Raw genomic sequence first — 13,482 nt, 5'->3', positions numbered from 1 at the left:
ACAGAGTCTCACTATGTTGCCTTTGGTAGAGTGCCGTGGCATCACAGCTCACAGCAACCTCAAACTCTTGGGCTTAAGTGTTTCTCTTGCCTCAGCCTCCCAGGTAGCTAGGACTACAGGCGCCCGCCACAACGCCTGGCTATTTTTTGTTGCAGTTATCATTATTGTTTAGCTGGCCCGGGATGGGTTCGAACCTGCCAGCCTTGGTGTATGTGACTGGTGCTGTAACCACTGTGCTATGGGCACTGAGCCATGAATTGGATTTTAGTTAAGAGAAGTCATAGAATTTATTCTCCATAAGACAATAGCCAAAGCCCAGGGACATGGTCAGGGAAAGGTCAGAGAGCCATGGTGGAGGCCAGGCAGTGTGGCTGAAGCCCTCCACAGCCTGGGAAGCCACCTAGAAGTGAAGGCCCTGGTGCCCCAGGGGGCAGGAGCCTGTGTGAGGAGCTGTGTCTACAGCTGGCAGGGAGAGGATGGGTGCTGGGTCTGCACGTGTGACCTGGTGGCCGTCTGGGGCAGGCCTCTGGCACCTGCCCTGCATTCTATGGACACTGAGCCATGAATTGGATTCTGTACTCAGAACCCCCTTATAGTGAAGTTTTGCAGGCTGAGGACACTGGAGGTAGGGTGTAGATACCCCAGCTCCTGCTGACCAAGTCCCTTGAGCCTGTGTAGGCGTCCTGGTTTGCCGTGTGTGTGTCCTGTGTTATTCAGTCTCCCCACAGCCTACAGGTATAGAGCAGCCATGGAGGCACTCATAGAGGAGAGGCCTCTGTCACAGAGGTCATGGGGGCAGTGGACAGAGGTGGGTGAGGGGTACACTGGGGGACAGAGACTGTTTGGAGCTGCCACAGTAGAGGGCTGCTGGGAGCTGAGATGCAGAGCCTGTCGGGTGGGGTATGGCTGCTGCTGTGATGTGCTTGGCCTGGTGAAGTGTGCTGTGGTGAAAGTGGTGCTGGTGACAGGCCTGCAGCATGGTGGAGGGGCCCTCTGCAGTCATGGGGCTTTTGAGCAAGGGTGTCTGCTGCCCTGCTGCTCCTCTGGGTCTCAGCCATGGCTCTTTTCTGAGGCTGTTCCCAGGAGTGTGTGGCCATGTGCTCCTCCCACCTGGGGAAAGTGCTGAGACCTGACAGTGCCAGGACTGGTCACATCCTGGGCAGGGGTGAGGTGTGAGGTTGTTTCTTGTGGGGAGGGGGAGGTGGCCTGACTGCCTTGAGCCCCTGTTCCCCATGGCCTCCTTCCTGAGCGTATCCTCAGCACACGATGGGCCTGGTGTCACTGCATGCCCTCCTTCTGTCCCCACAGTGCCTGCCACCAAGCTGAGCACACTGACACGGCCCTCCCCAGGACCCTGCCACTGCAAGTACGACCTCCTAGTCTACTTCGAAATCTGTGAGCTGGAGGCCAATGGCGAGTAAGTGCTGGTGCCCAGCTGGGGTCCCCAGAGGTGGGGCAGGGAGGAGAGGTACCCTGGGGCTAGGCCAGGATCCTTCATGGGAGAAGGGCTCTGGAGCTGGACCAGAGTTCCTGGGGAGGCTCTGGAGCTGGGCCAGGGTTCCTGGGGGTGGGAGGTCCATGGGGCTGGGCTGGGGTCCCCAGGGGAGTGGGGGTGGGCAAGGTGCTGACCTGCCCTGTGGAGTCATCCTCTCAGCAGGTGTTCATTGAACACCCCCTGGACAGGCCTCATCTGGCTGCTGGGGAATGAAATTGCAAAGCCTCTGTTCTGAAGGAGCTGACACAGGGCCCTAGACAGACAGGCACATGGACTGGTGACCCCTGAGGGTGCTGAGTGTGGTTTAGTGGTCAAGGCTGGAGTTGGCAATGTGACCGTTAGACAGAGATCAAAGGACATTTTAGCAAAGATGGGGGGGATGTGGCTTGCCTGGTGTCCTCGGGAGCAGGTGGGAGCTGGCCTGTGGCTGGGGTGGAGCTAGCACAGGCCAGAAGTAGCTGGCCGAGGGCCAGGGGTGGGGCCTGAATAGACTTTGCTTCTGGCCCCGGCTAGAGCAGAGGGTCCTGTGCCAGCTGCACCCAGGTGCCTGGCTGTGGCTGTGGATCTGTAGGGATGAGGAAAGCAGGGACGCCCTTGGGGTTAGTTACAATGATCCAGCCTGGAGTGAGTGTCCCCATTGGACACTTCCCAGTATGGTGGATGGGGCTGGAGGGAGATAACGAAGTGGCCTGTGGTGGGCTTCTGTGCCCACTGACCCCAGTCCAAGGACTGAGCCACTTGATCTTCACCAGAGGGAGTGGCTGGTTTTGTTCCTGTTTTGCTCCTGTCCTCTCCTACCCAGGACCTGTGTGCAGGTGGGAGGGGTGGCCAGCACCTCACACTTCACATGGGTCTCTCTTCCAGTTACATTCCTGCCGTGGTGGACCACCGTGGGGGCATGCCATGCATGGGGACCTTCCTCCTCCACCAGGTGTGAACCCTCCCCCACCCCCCGTGCTCCCCTCCCCTGTGTGTGGCCCTGAGCCATCTGATCATACTCCCTTTCCTGGTGCCTACAGGGTATCCAGAGACGGATAACCGTGACGCTGCTGCACGAGACTGGCAGCCATATCCGCTGGAAGGAAGTGCGCGAACTGGTCGTGGGTGAGCGAGGCAGGGTGGCTGGGCTGCTGGGAGAGCAGGGACTCAGGGCCAGGAGTCAGGTTCCTGCGTGGCCCTGGCTAAAGTCAGGAAACTTCTCTGTGCGCTTCAGTCCCTCACCCAAAAGGAGCAGCTTGGGCCCTGGTGATGACTCACAAATTCCTATTTAAACCCTGCACAGGAGTTCTAGGTCTGCCATAGCAAAATATAATCTAGTAGCTTGAAACATCAGAGGAGGCCAGAGGTCTGAACTGAGGGGCGCTCTGCTCTCCCAGACCTGTGGGGAGCACTTCTTTGCCTCTTCTGGATTGGGGTGGTGTCGCTGGTGTTCCTGGCTTGTGGACACTTCGCTCCGCTGTCATGTGGCTGCCAGGACATCAGGCATATTGGGTCAGGGCCCACCCTACTCCAGTATGGCGTCATGAGACGCACATGCTGAGACACTGGGGTTAGGGCCTCACCAGATCCTGTGGGGAGAACAGGTCAGCCCACAGCCATGAGCAAGGACCTCAGGCCTTCCTCCTGTGACTTCATATGGGGAGCTCCTTGGTCTACTAGATGTTGCTCTGCTGAGTTGCAAAGAATTTGTCTTCCTAGGTTCATCCAGGACCCAGGTAACTGTCCATTTGTGAGTGCAATGGGCATGAGAGCCTTGACCCCGCCCTGGAGCAGGTGGTATTGCTCTAAAAGTGCCAGCTGGCCCTGGCGCTGCTGCAGCAGGGCGGCTTCCCTGGCCCATCACCCTGCACCCCGCAGTGCAGGACAGGAGGCAGGGAGATTCTGGGCACATGAGGACAAATGTTACTATTTTACAAGTTCTATGTCTAATTTAACGCTAGTCAGAAAAGTTGCAGATTAAGCACACAAACCCATCTTCGGATGTCATTTAGGGCAAGGTTGAAAACAGTGCATCAGTTTAAGGGCAAAGGTGCACAGCTGGCTATGGACCTGGCCATGCCATGGGGCCAAGGATGCTTGCAGGCAGTGCCGCATGTGGGACAGAAGGGGCTCTGCACGGCAGAGGCCACCTGCTCACTGGCCAGGCTCCATCCACCCTTGTTCAGCTCATCCGTTCTGACCTGTACCTGTTCCCATGATCCCACCTTCTTTTAACCCTGCCTGACTGTCTGGAAATGCTGACAAGAGTGTCTGTTTATGTCAGGGGCAAGGTGGGCTACTTAAATGAATTAGGGGTGATATTGGGGTGAACACACCCAGGCCCCTCAGTGGGTTGAGAGGCTTGAGTTCCACCTCTCTGGGCTTGTAGCCAAGCAGACCTGTGCTTGGACTCAGTTTGGGGAGCAACCTCATCACTTTTTGGGGAGCAGTGGGCCTCTCTTCTGCTCCCGCTAGAACCCTGTGCTCCTCCCTGGAGGGCTGTACCCAGTGCTCCTCCCTGGAGGGCCGTGGGGGCTTTCAGGCCCTGTGAGGTGGATGGTGCTGTGGGGAGGGTATCAGCCAAAGGTGTGAAAGTCAAGAAGAGACCCAGCCACCCATGAGTGGTGGGTGGGTGGGCTCCAAGGCCGGGAGAGAATGGAGCCATGGGTGACAGAAGGGCAGGACTGGGGGCTCATGGGTGAGGTTCTGTAGGCTGGGTGCCTGGTCAGGCTCTGGTCAGGCAGATAGCTCTGTGAGGCACTGGCCCATGTGGGCACCACCTCCTGTGAGGACCTGGAGAACCCTGGGTGGAGAAAGGGTGCTTTGCTGGGACCCCACCTGTTTCCTCCCAAGCTTAAACACTACAAAGCAACAAGCTCACATGTCAGTTTTCCAGAGATGAGTGGGCCCATCATGCACTTGCCCCTACAAAGCCCTCGTGTCCTGAATTTGGTTTTGTCTCAGTGTGGTGGCGAGCAAAGGCCTGGTCATTCCTTCCTGGCTTAAAAAAGAAAATGTACGCATGTTTGTTGACTCCTTTGAATGACCAGAATGGCACTACCATGCCAAGATTCCTGCCTCATAGCGATTCTTGCCTCTTTTGCAGACTGACAGGTCACCATCCCCAAACCCTGCATCTTAGAGGGATGTGCTGGAAATGCCCTTTGCAAGGAGAGATTTTATGGCTTATCCCTCCCTCCCCTCCCTTCCTTATTTTGTTTCTTTCTTTCCTTCTTTCTCTCTATTATTATCATTATTATAAAAAGAAGTTGGAATATTTTCTCTTTCTATCTCACACTTCCTTTTCCAGCAGTTAGGAAGACCAGTTCTCTCTCAGCTGCAATTGAACTTGGCTGTTGCGGGTAGTGTGGGATCATAACTGTGGCCCAGAGGCAGACTTAGACTGCAGCAAGGGCAGAGCTGGGGCTGCACACCTGCAGGGGCCTCCCTGTGCACCCTGGCACCACTTTCTACCACTCTCCTGCTTCATGAGGAGCAGGTTTGCTGATGTGACTCCCACCCAGGCTGAGGCTGCCAGTGGGACTGGTTTCCTACTCGCCCTCCTGGGAAGTGACACGCAGCCTACTCATTGCCTCTCCTACAGGTCGCATCCGAAACACTCCAGAGACAGATGAGTCCCTGATCGACCCTAACATCTTGTCTCTCAACATCCTCTCTTCTGGATACATCCACCCAGCTCAGGATGACCGGTGAGTCCCTGGGGGAGGTGGTGGGGAACGGGATAGCACTCTGGGCTGTTCCAAGCCTGCCAGGCCCTCAGCTGCTGCAGCTGCATGGGGTCCAGCCCCAAAGCTCTCTTGACTCTCCTCTCTGACACTTGACGAAACTGGTCCAGCAAGGGGGTCTGGTGGGCTCCACATCCCCTTGGCTCACTTTTCTGTGCTTCTCCTTTGCTGGTCAGGCATCAACCTGCCCGCGTGTCCCTGTCCCAGCAGAGGGTCCAGCAGGGCAGCTGGAGGATAGGCTGGGTCCTATCCTCGGGAGTTCCGTGAGCAGGTGGTGGGTAGATGAGCAGGCCTGTACTTTCAAGGACCAGGCTGCTATGGGCAAGTCTGGGGCCCCCGTGGGGTCCTGGGGTAGCAGTCCAGCAGCCTGGAGGCACGTGGCCCTTATTGCTGGGCTGCTGCTTTCCAAGCTCTGTGGTGGCTGTCAAATCCTCTTGGCCTGGGCAGTGGTGTTCTATAACCTGGGGACGTCCTTGACAGCCCTGCTCGGGTCTGCTGGGGTGGATAGGATGTGAGAGAGCGATGGCCCCTGAGGATGGTTGGGCAAGTAACTCAGGGCTGCTGAGGGCACCCTGCTGGGTGGGTTGTCTGTGTTCTTGACTGCCTCTGAGACGCTGCTTTCCAGGGATTTGGGGTGACAAGGCAGGTGCTCTAGGCCCAGCCCTGAGAACTTGACCCAGTCCATTACATATGAGCCAAGAACTGACCCTTGGGGCTTAGCTGTAGGTGTGGCCCCGGCTCACTGGTGGCTGTTTGTCTTTGAGGGCTGGGTGTGCTTGGAGAGGGCAGGGAGGGTCGGGGTCCATAGGGAGGGAGGGTCCCGGGGGGAGTCATCTCTATTCTTCCAACTCTCGGGACTGGACAGAGCTCAGTTTCTTTGTGGGCAGTGTGAGTGTGGGCTGTGGGGTTGCCCTCCAGCACTACAGTAATGTGGGCACTTCTGGGGGCAGCTGGGGCAGGGGCAGAGTGGCATGGGGCAGCAGGTGTGGTGAGCTCTGCGGTAAGCGGTGAGGGTGAGGACAGAGGCCTGCATGGGGTGGATGTGGCTCTGGTCCCTTCTTTGCCCTGGGAGGTGGTGCTGTGGAAAGCAGCTAAGGGTCGCCTCTGGGAGAAGGGAAGGTGAGGTGGGCTGGGGCTCACAGGCTGCATCTGGCCCTGCTCCCCAGTCCCCATGGGCACACTCTCCATTGGGCAGAGAAGGCCTGGTGCCTCCTTGCAGCTGCTGCCCATAGGGGTTGGGCTGCTGGGCCTTGGCAGTGGGGACTCAGACTCTGAGGGGTGGGTGGGGGCCAGGCCAGCTGGTCCACCCTATGAACCATGTTTCAGAGCCTGGGAGATGACCTTTTGCCCTTGACTTCTGACCCCTCCTTTGCCCAGTTAGCCCCAGAAAAGGAATAGAGAGGGAAGAAATAGGGTGGGTGACCAGTTCTCCCCACATCTGCTGCCTCCCTGCATTGAGACTGGTGTTCTAGTGGCTTCCTGCCCACACCAGCCAGTCTGGCTGCTGTGGGACTCAGGCCAAAGGTGACCTGGGAGACAGCAGCTCATGGCTAGACCTCAGGAAGGTTCACCTGCTCCTTGGGGCTCAAGAACCCAGTGCTGAAGGGGCTGCAGTCCTGCACCCTGGGGCACTGTGAGACATGAGCCCACTAGCACGTTCCACAGTCCTGGGGCAGCTTTGTGCCTGGGGTCAAGGCCCTGGGCCTGGGGACAGAGGAAGGCCTGTCCACAGGTGGCCTGCAGACCCTGCCCACCATTGCTCTGGCCCTTGCTTGGCTCCTGGCCCTGCTGGTAGCCCCTGCCCTTCCCCAGAAGTCGTGAGGACCCTCCCTGCTGGCAGCCCCAGGCAAGCACCTTCCTGTGGCTTAGCTGACCGGGCCAGCGTCTATCACCACAGTCTTCCTCTTCCTGGATCAAGGCTGATGGGACAGTGCTGAGGCTCAGGAGACGCTGGTCTGGCTCCAGCAGAGGGGCCTCAGGCTCCTGCGCTTGGCGCCCTACCCCCCTCTGCTCCAGGGCCCCGTGCTTTACCATCTGCCCGGCTCTGAGCCACCTGTCAGCTGCCGGTGGCTTCCCTCTGCGCTGCCCCTGCTCCCTGCTGCCTAGCCCTGCGGCCCTCACTAACCGTGTGATTGTTTGTGTTTTGCAGGCAGTTTCTTGATTCGGACATACCTAGGTATCATTCGTGTCCCTTGGTTTTATTTCAGCCTCTTCTCTCCTTCCCTCTTCTTTGCCTGATTGCCCCTCACAACCCTGAAAATTTAATTTTCAGCTTTTTGTATACCTCCTGAACTTGCTTACCATTCCCTCCTGTTTCTCCCATCTCTCTCTTTGTTTTTACTTCCTTGGAATATTGTTTTGATGCCTTTGTTGCTTCCCCCATTCTGTCCACTTGGCTGAGTCCCTTCCGCCCCAACTCTTGATTTTGGCTGCTCTGTAGTTTCCTGACCTCCTGTAGATACTGGCTGGCCCCTGCTCATTCCCAGCCTTGCCTGCCCTGCCGAGTGCACGGGCGTCCCCTGCATGCAGGCCGCCGGCCAGGCTGGCTTTGGCTGTCCCATCATGCAAGGGCCAGCTCTGCTCCCTGCGAGGGGCTGTAGTGGGCAGACCTGTGAGCACAAGAGACAGGCAGGGCAGACAGGAGCCAGGACACTTATGCTCTAGCACATTCCACAGCTGCGTGGCAGCCCCTCTCCTGGCCAGGCCAGGAGGAGGGACAGCGGCTCCAGCCATGCTCCTGGCCATGGCCACTGCACATCTTTTTTGGAAGTGGCAGATGGTAAACTCATGATGAGACAGAGGACCTGGATTCAGGTTTTCTAAGTTCCAACCCAGTAGGAGGCCCCTTCTGCCCTGGCTGGAGTGGGCCCCTGCCCATGCTGGCCTGGGACAGGGGTCAGCAAAACCCCGGGCATGAAGTCCTCTGGGTTCCTAGTCCAGGCTTTGGTGAGAACTCGTCAGTTCCGAATGGAAGGCCAAGGCCATCATCCCCTGGTCCCTATAGGATTGTGGCCAGAGCTTTGTGGTGGTCATCTTGCGAGTCAGCAGAGGGCTGTCAGCACTAGCATTGGAGCCTCACGGCTGCCTCACTGGAAAGTATGGCTGCAGCCCTGCCGATGCAGCCCAGATGAAGGCCTTGGCCAGGACTGGCTGAGGCTGTGTCCTTGTCAGGTCTCTATCATCAGGTCAGGGCAGATGGTTGCTGTGACGATGGCCTGGCAACCAGGGGCCACTGTGGCCTGAGGAGACCCCCCCAAAGACAGTGTTCCCTCGGGCACACACGCAGGCTTCTTTTCCAATGGCTGATGCAGCAGCCTCCCTCCCTGGGGCACAGAGTTGGGGGTGGCAGAGGCCTGTCAGGGGACACCTGTGGTGGTGGCTGCACCTGAGGAGAGGCACAGGCCTAAAGGGCCTGAGTAGGACCTCCCTCTCCCTGCTGTCAGTCAGGGTGGGCTTGCTGGAGGAGGCATTGTGCTGGCTGGTCCTGGAGGTGACCAGCCTGGCTCAGAGAGATCTGGACTTGGGGCGCCATCTTCTCAGAGCCCTCCCCTGGGGGCTGTTTCCTGAGTACATGGATGCTTCTCAGCCCATCAGTATGATCTCATGCTGGGGCATGTCCACCTTTTGTTTAAGTTTGAGTCTGTCTGATGTTTGAGTTCCACAACCTCTGTATGTTTGAGGGGTGTTGGTGTGGTTTCAGGCCTCCCCAGGTACAAACATACGGCGGCTCCAGGAAGGTTCTGGCTAAAGCATGCAACGGCACCTGGGAGGAGAGGGGCTGACCTTGCCCCTTTTGTGAGCCCCGACTTCCCCTGTACCTGAGCAGGGACCCTATTCAGAGTGAGCGGCAGGCCCAAGGTTTGCCCACAAAGGGAAATCTTGAACTCAGAGCCTTGAGAGGGGAAGAGAGCCCGGGGTGGGAGCCACCATGGCAGGTGGCACCGTGTGGAGGGACCCTCGGCCCAGATGTCTGCAGTGGGCAGTGACCCTGGGCTGCACAGCTGAGCTCGGGCAGCATGGAGGGGTCACTCGTGATTATGTGAATGTGGACTAGAGAGGGAACATCCTGGAACCTTGTTTTCCTTCCCCTCTAAGAGCTGGGTTGTTGGGTTGTTAGGAGATTGAGTGAAATGATAGTAGAAAGCTGTTAGCACAGGTGCCACGTGTGTGTCCAGCCCTACTGTTATTCTCTGTACTGCCTGGTCAGTAGTGGTTGTAACAATGTTCCCCTTCCCACCCCCTTCCCCTCCCCACACCTCTTCATTTGCCCTTCACCCTCCCTCCACCCCTCCCCTCTTCCCTCATGCCTGACTCCTCCCCTGTGTACCCCTTTCCCACCCTACACCCCTTTTCTTACCACCCCTTGCTTCATGCCCTCCCCTCATCCCTCCCTATACCGCACTGTGTGCACTATCCCCCATCCTACACCCCTCTCCTCACCCTCCACTGCCTCATACCTTCCCCTCATCCCCTTCCCTCACCCCTTTTCTCATCCCCTAATCCCTCCTGTCAATCCCTTACCTGCTCAACACCCCATCTCTCCCTTCACTTCCCCACCCCTCCCCACCCCCTCACCTCCACGGCAGATGTTGACTGAGCAGGCTGGTCCTGATCCTGGTCCCTGGTTGTGGTGGGGACAGGCTGCTTTTCCCCAGAATGCACGGTGAGGGGGTGTGGGGGCAGAGCTGGTGGGGAGACAGCACCAGGCAGTTTCTGGCTTGCCTAAGCTGAGAGTGTGAAAGGAGCTCCCTGGCAGAGGTTGCGGGGAGCAGGGACTCCGCTCCCTGGGCCAGACCAAGGGCCTGCCCTGGAATTTCCTCTGAGGCTACATCGGGTGCAGGGTGCCCTTCTCCAAGGACAGTGTCCCTAGGGCTGTGCCATCAGGTGATGGTGGTGGGGAGTAGCTGGCACAGCTCCAGGGTAAAAAGCACTGAGGGTACATGTGCCCCCTTGAGCTGGCGGCCTGTCTGGCCAGCTCTGGGATTTCTGCTGGCCCAGCCCAGTGCCTGCCAGGTGGAGGTTGGGCTGTGCCATGCCCCATTTGCTCCGTGCCTGTGTGTTTCCACAGGCCTGGTGGGGACAGGAGATAGCTCTCTCCAGCCACACTCCCCCACTAGCTTCCTGCCTCTGTTGAGCCTATACCTTCCATCTGGCATGCCTGTCATCCCTGCTCCTATGCCCAAGTCCTCGGTGGGCTTCAAGACCCAGCAATAAGGCCGCCTCCTCCAGGCAGCTTCCTGACTCCGCCTACCTCCTCCTCACCTGCCCAGCTCTAAGATTTCTCCCTTCTCTTCATTGATCTATTGAGTGTTTATTCCCAGCTCGGGCTTCCAGCTTTATATTTCCCCACAGATGGAGCCCAGGTGCCGGGCTCAGTCAGGCCAGGAGGGAGCCCATGGTCATCTTTTAGCTGGGGAGGTGAGGCCAGGGCTAACCCAGACTTAGAGCTTAAGAAGGGTCAGCCTTTGGGGTGCTTGGCCCCATCTCCCCGGGGGTGTTTGTTATCTAATGCGACTTAGCCCAGCCCTGTGCAAATGCTGGCGTCTGGCTGTGGTCCCAGGGGGCAGTGCTGGCTGTGTGCTCTCTGGTCCATTCTGGTCTGAGGGCTCTTGGGCTGCATGGTGGGGGGTAACGTGTGGCTGTGTACTGTTGTCTTGCATTGGGGCCCTGTAAGCAGAATCCCCTCATTTGGGTTCAAGCTTGTACCCCTGCTCTTAGCTGTATGGTTGCGCTCTGATCGTGTCTCCTGCTGGATCGTGTCCCCACAGGCGAGGAGGGACCCTGGCTGGGACCTGGGAACTCAGTCCTAGAAGTTAGCCCCTTAGGTCACTTTCCAGGGAGCCTGAGCCACTCTCAGATGATCACGTATTCTAGAAGTGTGCTTCCCAGAGCACCGTGAGTTTCTGGTTGAAGCTTTGAGCATGGGGTGTAACTTTCAGGTTCTCAACAAACCTGTTTGCATCAGGTGCCTTTGCCAGTTTGCCCACGGTGGCTGTGACGTTTGTAAGAAGAGCATGCCAGGCGTCACGACCACACAGTGGCTATGTGAGTGCACTAGGCTGGCTGTCAGCAGAAGGCGTGTTTCATAGTCCCATATGGTACAACCAGGTGCTCTGTGTTGAACTCCTAGAGACTAGATACTTCCCACTGTAGGGGCCAAGCAGAGATGGGGACCAGCCCTGCCTGAACCTCTGCTGAGAGTGGGCAGCATATGCTCAGGTCCCTGTAGCCTATCTGTAGCAGAGCCAGTGTCCTGTCCTTCTGAGCAAGAATTGAGATGGGAACATTTTTTCATAGCGTCTGCCATTGTCTTTATCAACAAAACTTTTCTTAGGAGCTTCCCGTGTCCCCACTTGCGAAGCATTGAGCCCTTCCCTCAGACTAGACAAGTGGTAGCCCTGTCTCCAGGCCCCAGCAGGAGCCAGGGTGTCAACTGGGCCCTCCCTCCACTGCAGGAGGAGCTGCCTGGACCCCCACCCATGGCCTGCCCCAGGCTCTCTGCCGTGGTACAGCCTAGCCCTGCCTGTGACCCCCTCCAAGAGCACAGCAGGGAGCAGGAGGAGCCGAGGCACCAGGCCAGCAGCAGGGACTCAAGATCCTGCCTCTGCAGGCAAGAGTGGGCTAGGGGTGCAGGGTCTGCAGGTGACAGGGGGCTGAGCTGATGGTGAAGCTTCCCACAGGCCCACTCAATAGTCTACTCATGTGGTCGCCTGTCCCAGCACTTCTGCTTCAGTGGGCCTGTGGTGCGGCCCAAGAATATGCATTTCAAAGAAGTTCCCTAGTGGTGATGATGCTGTAGGCCTGGAGCCTCACATCTGGGCTGTCCTCCTCCTCTTTGTATCTGAGGGTCGGTCACATGTCACATGGGGTAGAGTGAGGAGGACTTCAGGGGACAGGGCACCAGGCTCCCTTCTTGGGGACCTGAGTTGGTCCTGTACCCTCTCCTAAAGTAGGGGCCTGGTGTGTTCTCCAAGGCCCTCTCAGCTCCTGTGCTGGAGTTTTCAATGGCGGGGTGACTCCGGCCACTTCTCAGCCTCTCTAGGTTTGAGTTTCCTACTGTGTGATCGAGGGGCACTGATTGGCAGTCCTCATGCTCAGGGGGTCTTGCATGACCACCTCAGTCCCCCGTGGGTGGGCTGCCACTCTGCCATCCCATCCCACCTGAGCACAGAGACCATTGTCCCCTCCTATTTCGCTCAGGATCTGAGTAAAACCTTTCTGCGTAGGCTTAAAGGACATGGGGTCTCAGGGTGAGGAAGTTCCCTGCCCAGGGCTTCAGGGCCTGCTGTCTGTGACCACACAGGGCCAGGCAGGCTGTGGGAAGGGGCTGGTCAGGAGGTGTAGATTCAGTGCCTCTGGGTATAGGGGGTAGCCTCTGGGCCAGGGATGGACCAGTGGTTTAGAAATGACCTGTAGGTCAGGACTGTGCTCTTGTTCTGTTGTCCGTCCTGGTACCTGGGGCAGGAAGTGGTCTGGGAAGGCCCAATCCCAGCTATGGACATGGGCCCAGTCAAGCTCTTGGAGAGATTCTAGTTCTCTGGGGCCTGAGCAGGGTAAAGCCACATTCTTGGGGGCCACTGTAGGCCTGTGGTGGAAGTGGGCTTGTTCTCTGCTCACAGGCCCAGGCCTGGGTACAACACCATCCTGGGCAGGGCAGAGTCCATTCTGAGCCTGCTGGTCATGCTGGCCTCCCTGGGCTCACTCCTTTCTTGTGTCCCACCCAGGGCGATGGGCCCTAAGATGGGGTAGGCACATGGCTCCTGATGCCTGCAGAGACACTGGGGCCTGGAGGGTGCAGAAGGGCACAGGAGGGAGTTGGTGCTAATGCTGGAAGCCATGCTGGTCCCTATCTGGGGGCAGGGCCAGGTGCAGGCAGGGCATCTACACACACAGAAGGAAGGGAAGCTGGCCAGGGTACTTTGGGGACTTTCAAAAAGGTGAACAGAGGGTTCAGCACTGGGCTGGTCTTACTCGGTGTGTGATGGTGACACTGACATGTGCTGCATAAGGACAGTGACGTTGACTGTATCAGCACCAGGCCCTGCCCTCATTGTGCCCACGTTAGTTCATTCAATCCATGAGACATCTGGAGGTAGGGACAATTAACGTCCCATCACACCCACGAGGAAACAGAGAGATGTTGGTGACATCTGGGGCCGTGTCTCTGTGAAGCGGCTTTGTGGTGGTATCACAGGCGGTCTGGAGAACTTGTTCTGGGCCAGGCTGCAGCAGGCTCCAGCTCTGACCTGCAGGTCTGGGCCC

The 13,482-nt window shown here is 57.9% G+C and overlaps 1 protein-coding gene across 24 annotated transcripts in view; it reads left to right on the top strand.

Annotated features, from left to right (window-relative positions):
• KIF1A (kinesin family member 1A) overlaps positions 1–13,482 on the top strand; it is a 91,234-nt gene that overhangs the window by 67,571 nt on the left and 10,181 nt on the right. For 12 of the 24 annotated variants that reach the window (XR_008381176.1, XR_008381177.1, XR_008381174.1 and 9 more), the window contains 5 exons: positions 1,309–1,417; positions 2,360–2,426; positions 2,515–2,599; positions 5,079–5,184; positions 7,370–7,396. Coding sequence is in view for 1 of the 24 variants with exons in the window: in XM_053597056.1 (XP_053453031.1) it covers positions 1,309–1,417; positions 2,360–2,426; positions 2,515–2,599; positions 5,079–5,184 (367 nt within the window). In the remaining 23 variants the exon portion in view is untranslated. The remainder of the gene's footprint in view (positions 1–1,308; positions 1,418–2,359; positions 2,427–2,514; positions 2,600–5,078; positions 5,185–7,369; positions 7,397–13,482) is intronic. The other 12 variants (XR_008381178.1, XR_008381179.1, XR_008381182.1 and 9 more) reach the window with 1 other exon arrangement.

The sequence above is a fragment of the Nycticebus coucang genome, chromosome 7 (genome assembly GCF_027406575.1).
Source record: "Nycticebus coucang isolate mNycCou1 chromosome 7, mNycCou1.pri, whole genome shotgun sequence".
NCBI lineage: Eukaryota > Metazoa > Chordata > Mammalia > Primates > Lorisidae > Nycticebus > Nycticebus coucang.
Note: the sequence above shows the minus strand (reverse complement) of the source record. Positions and strands in the feature narration are given on the sequence as shown.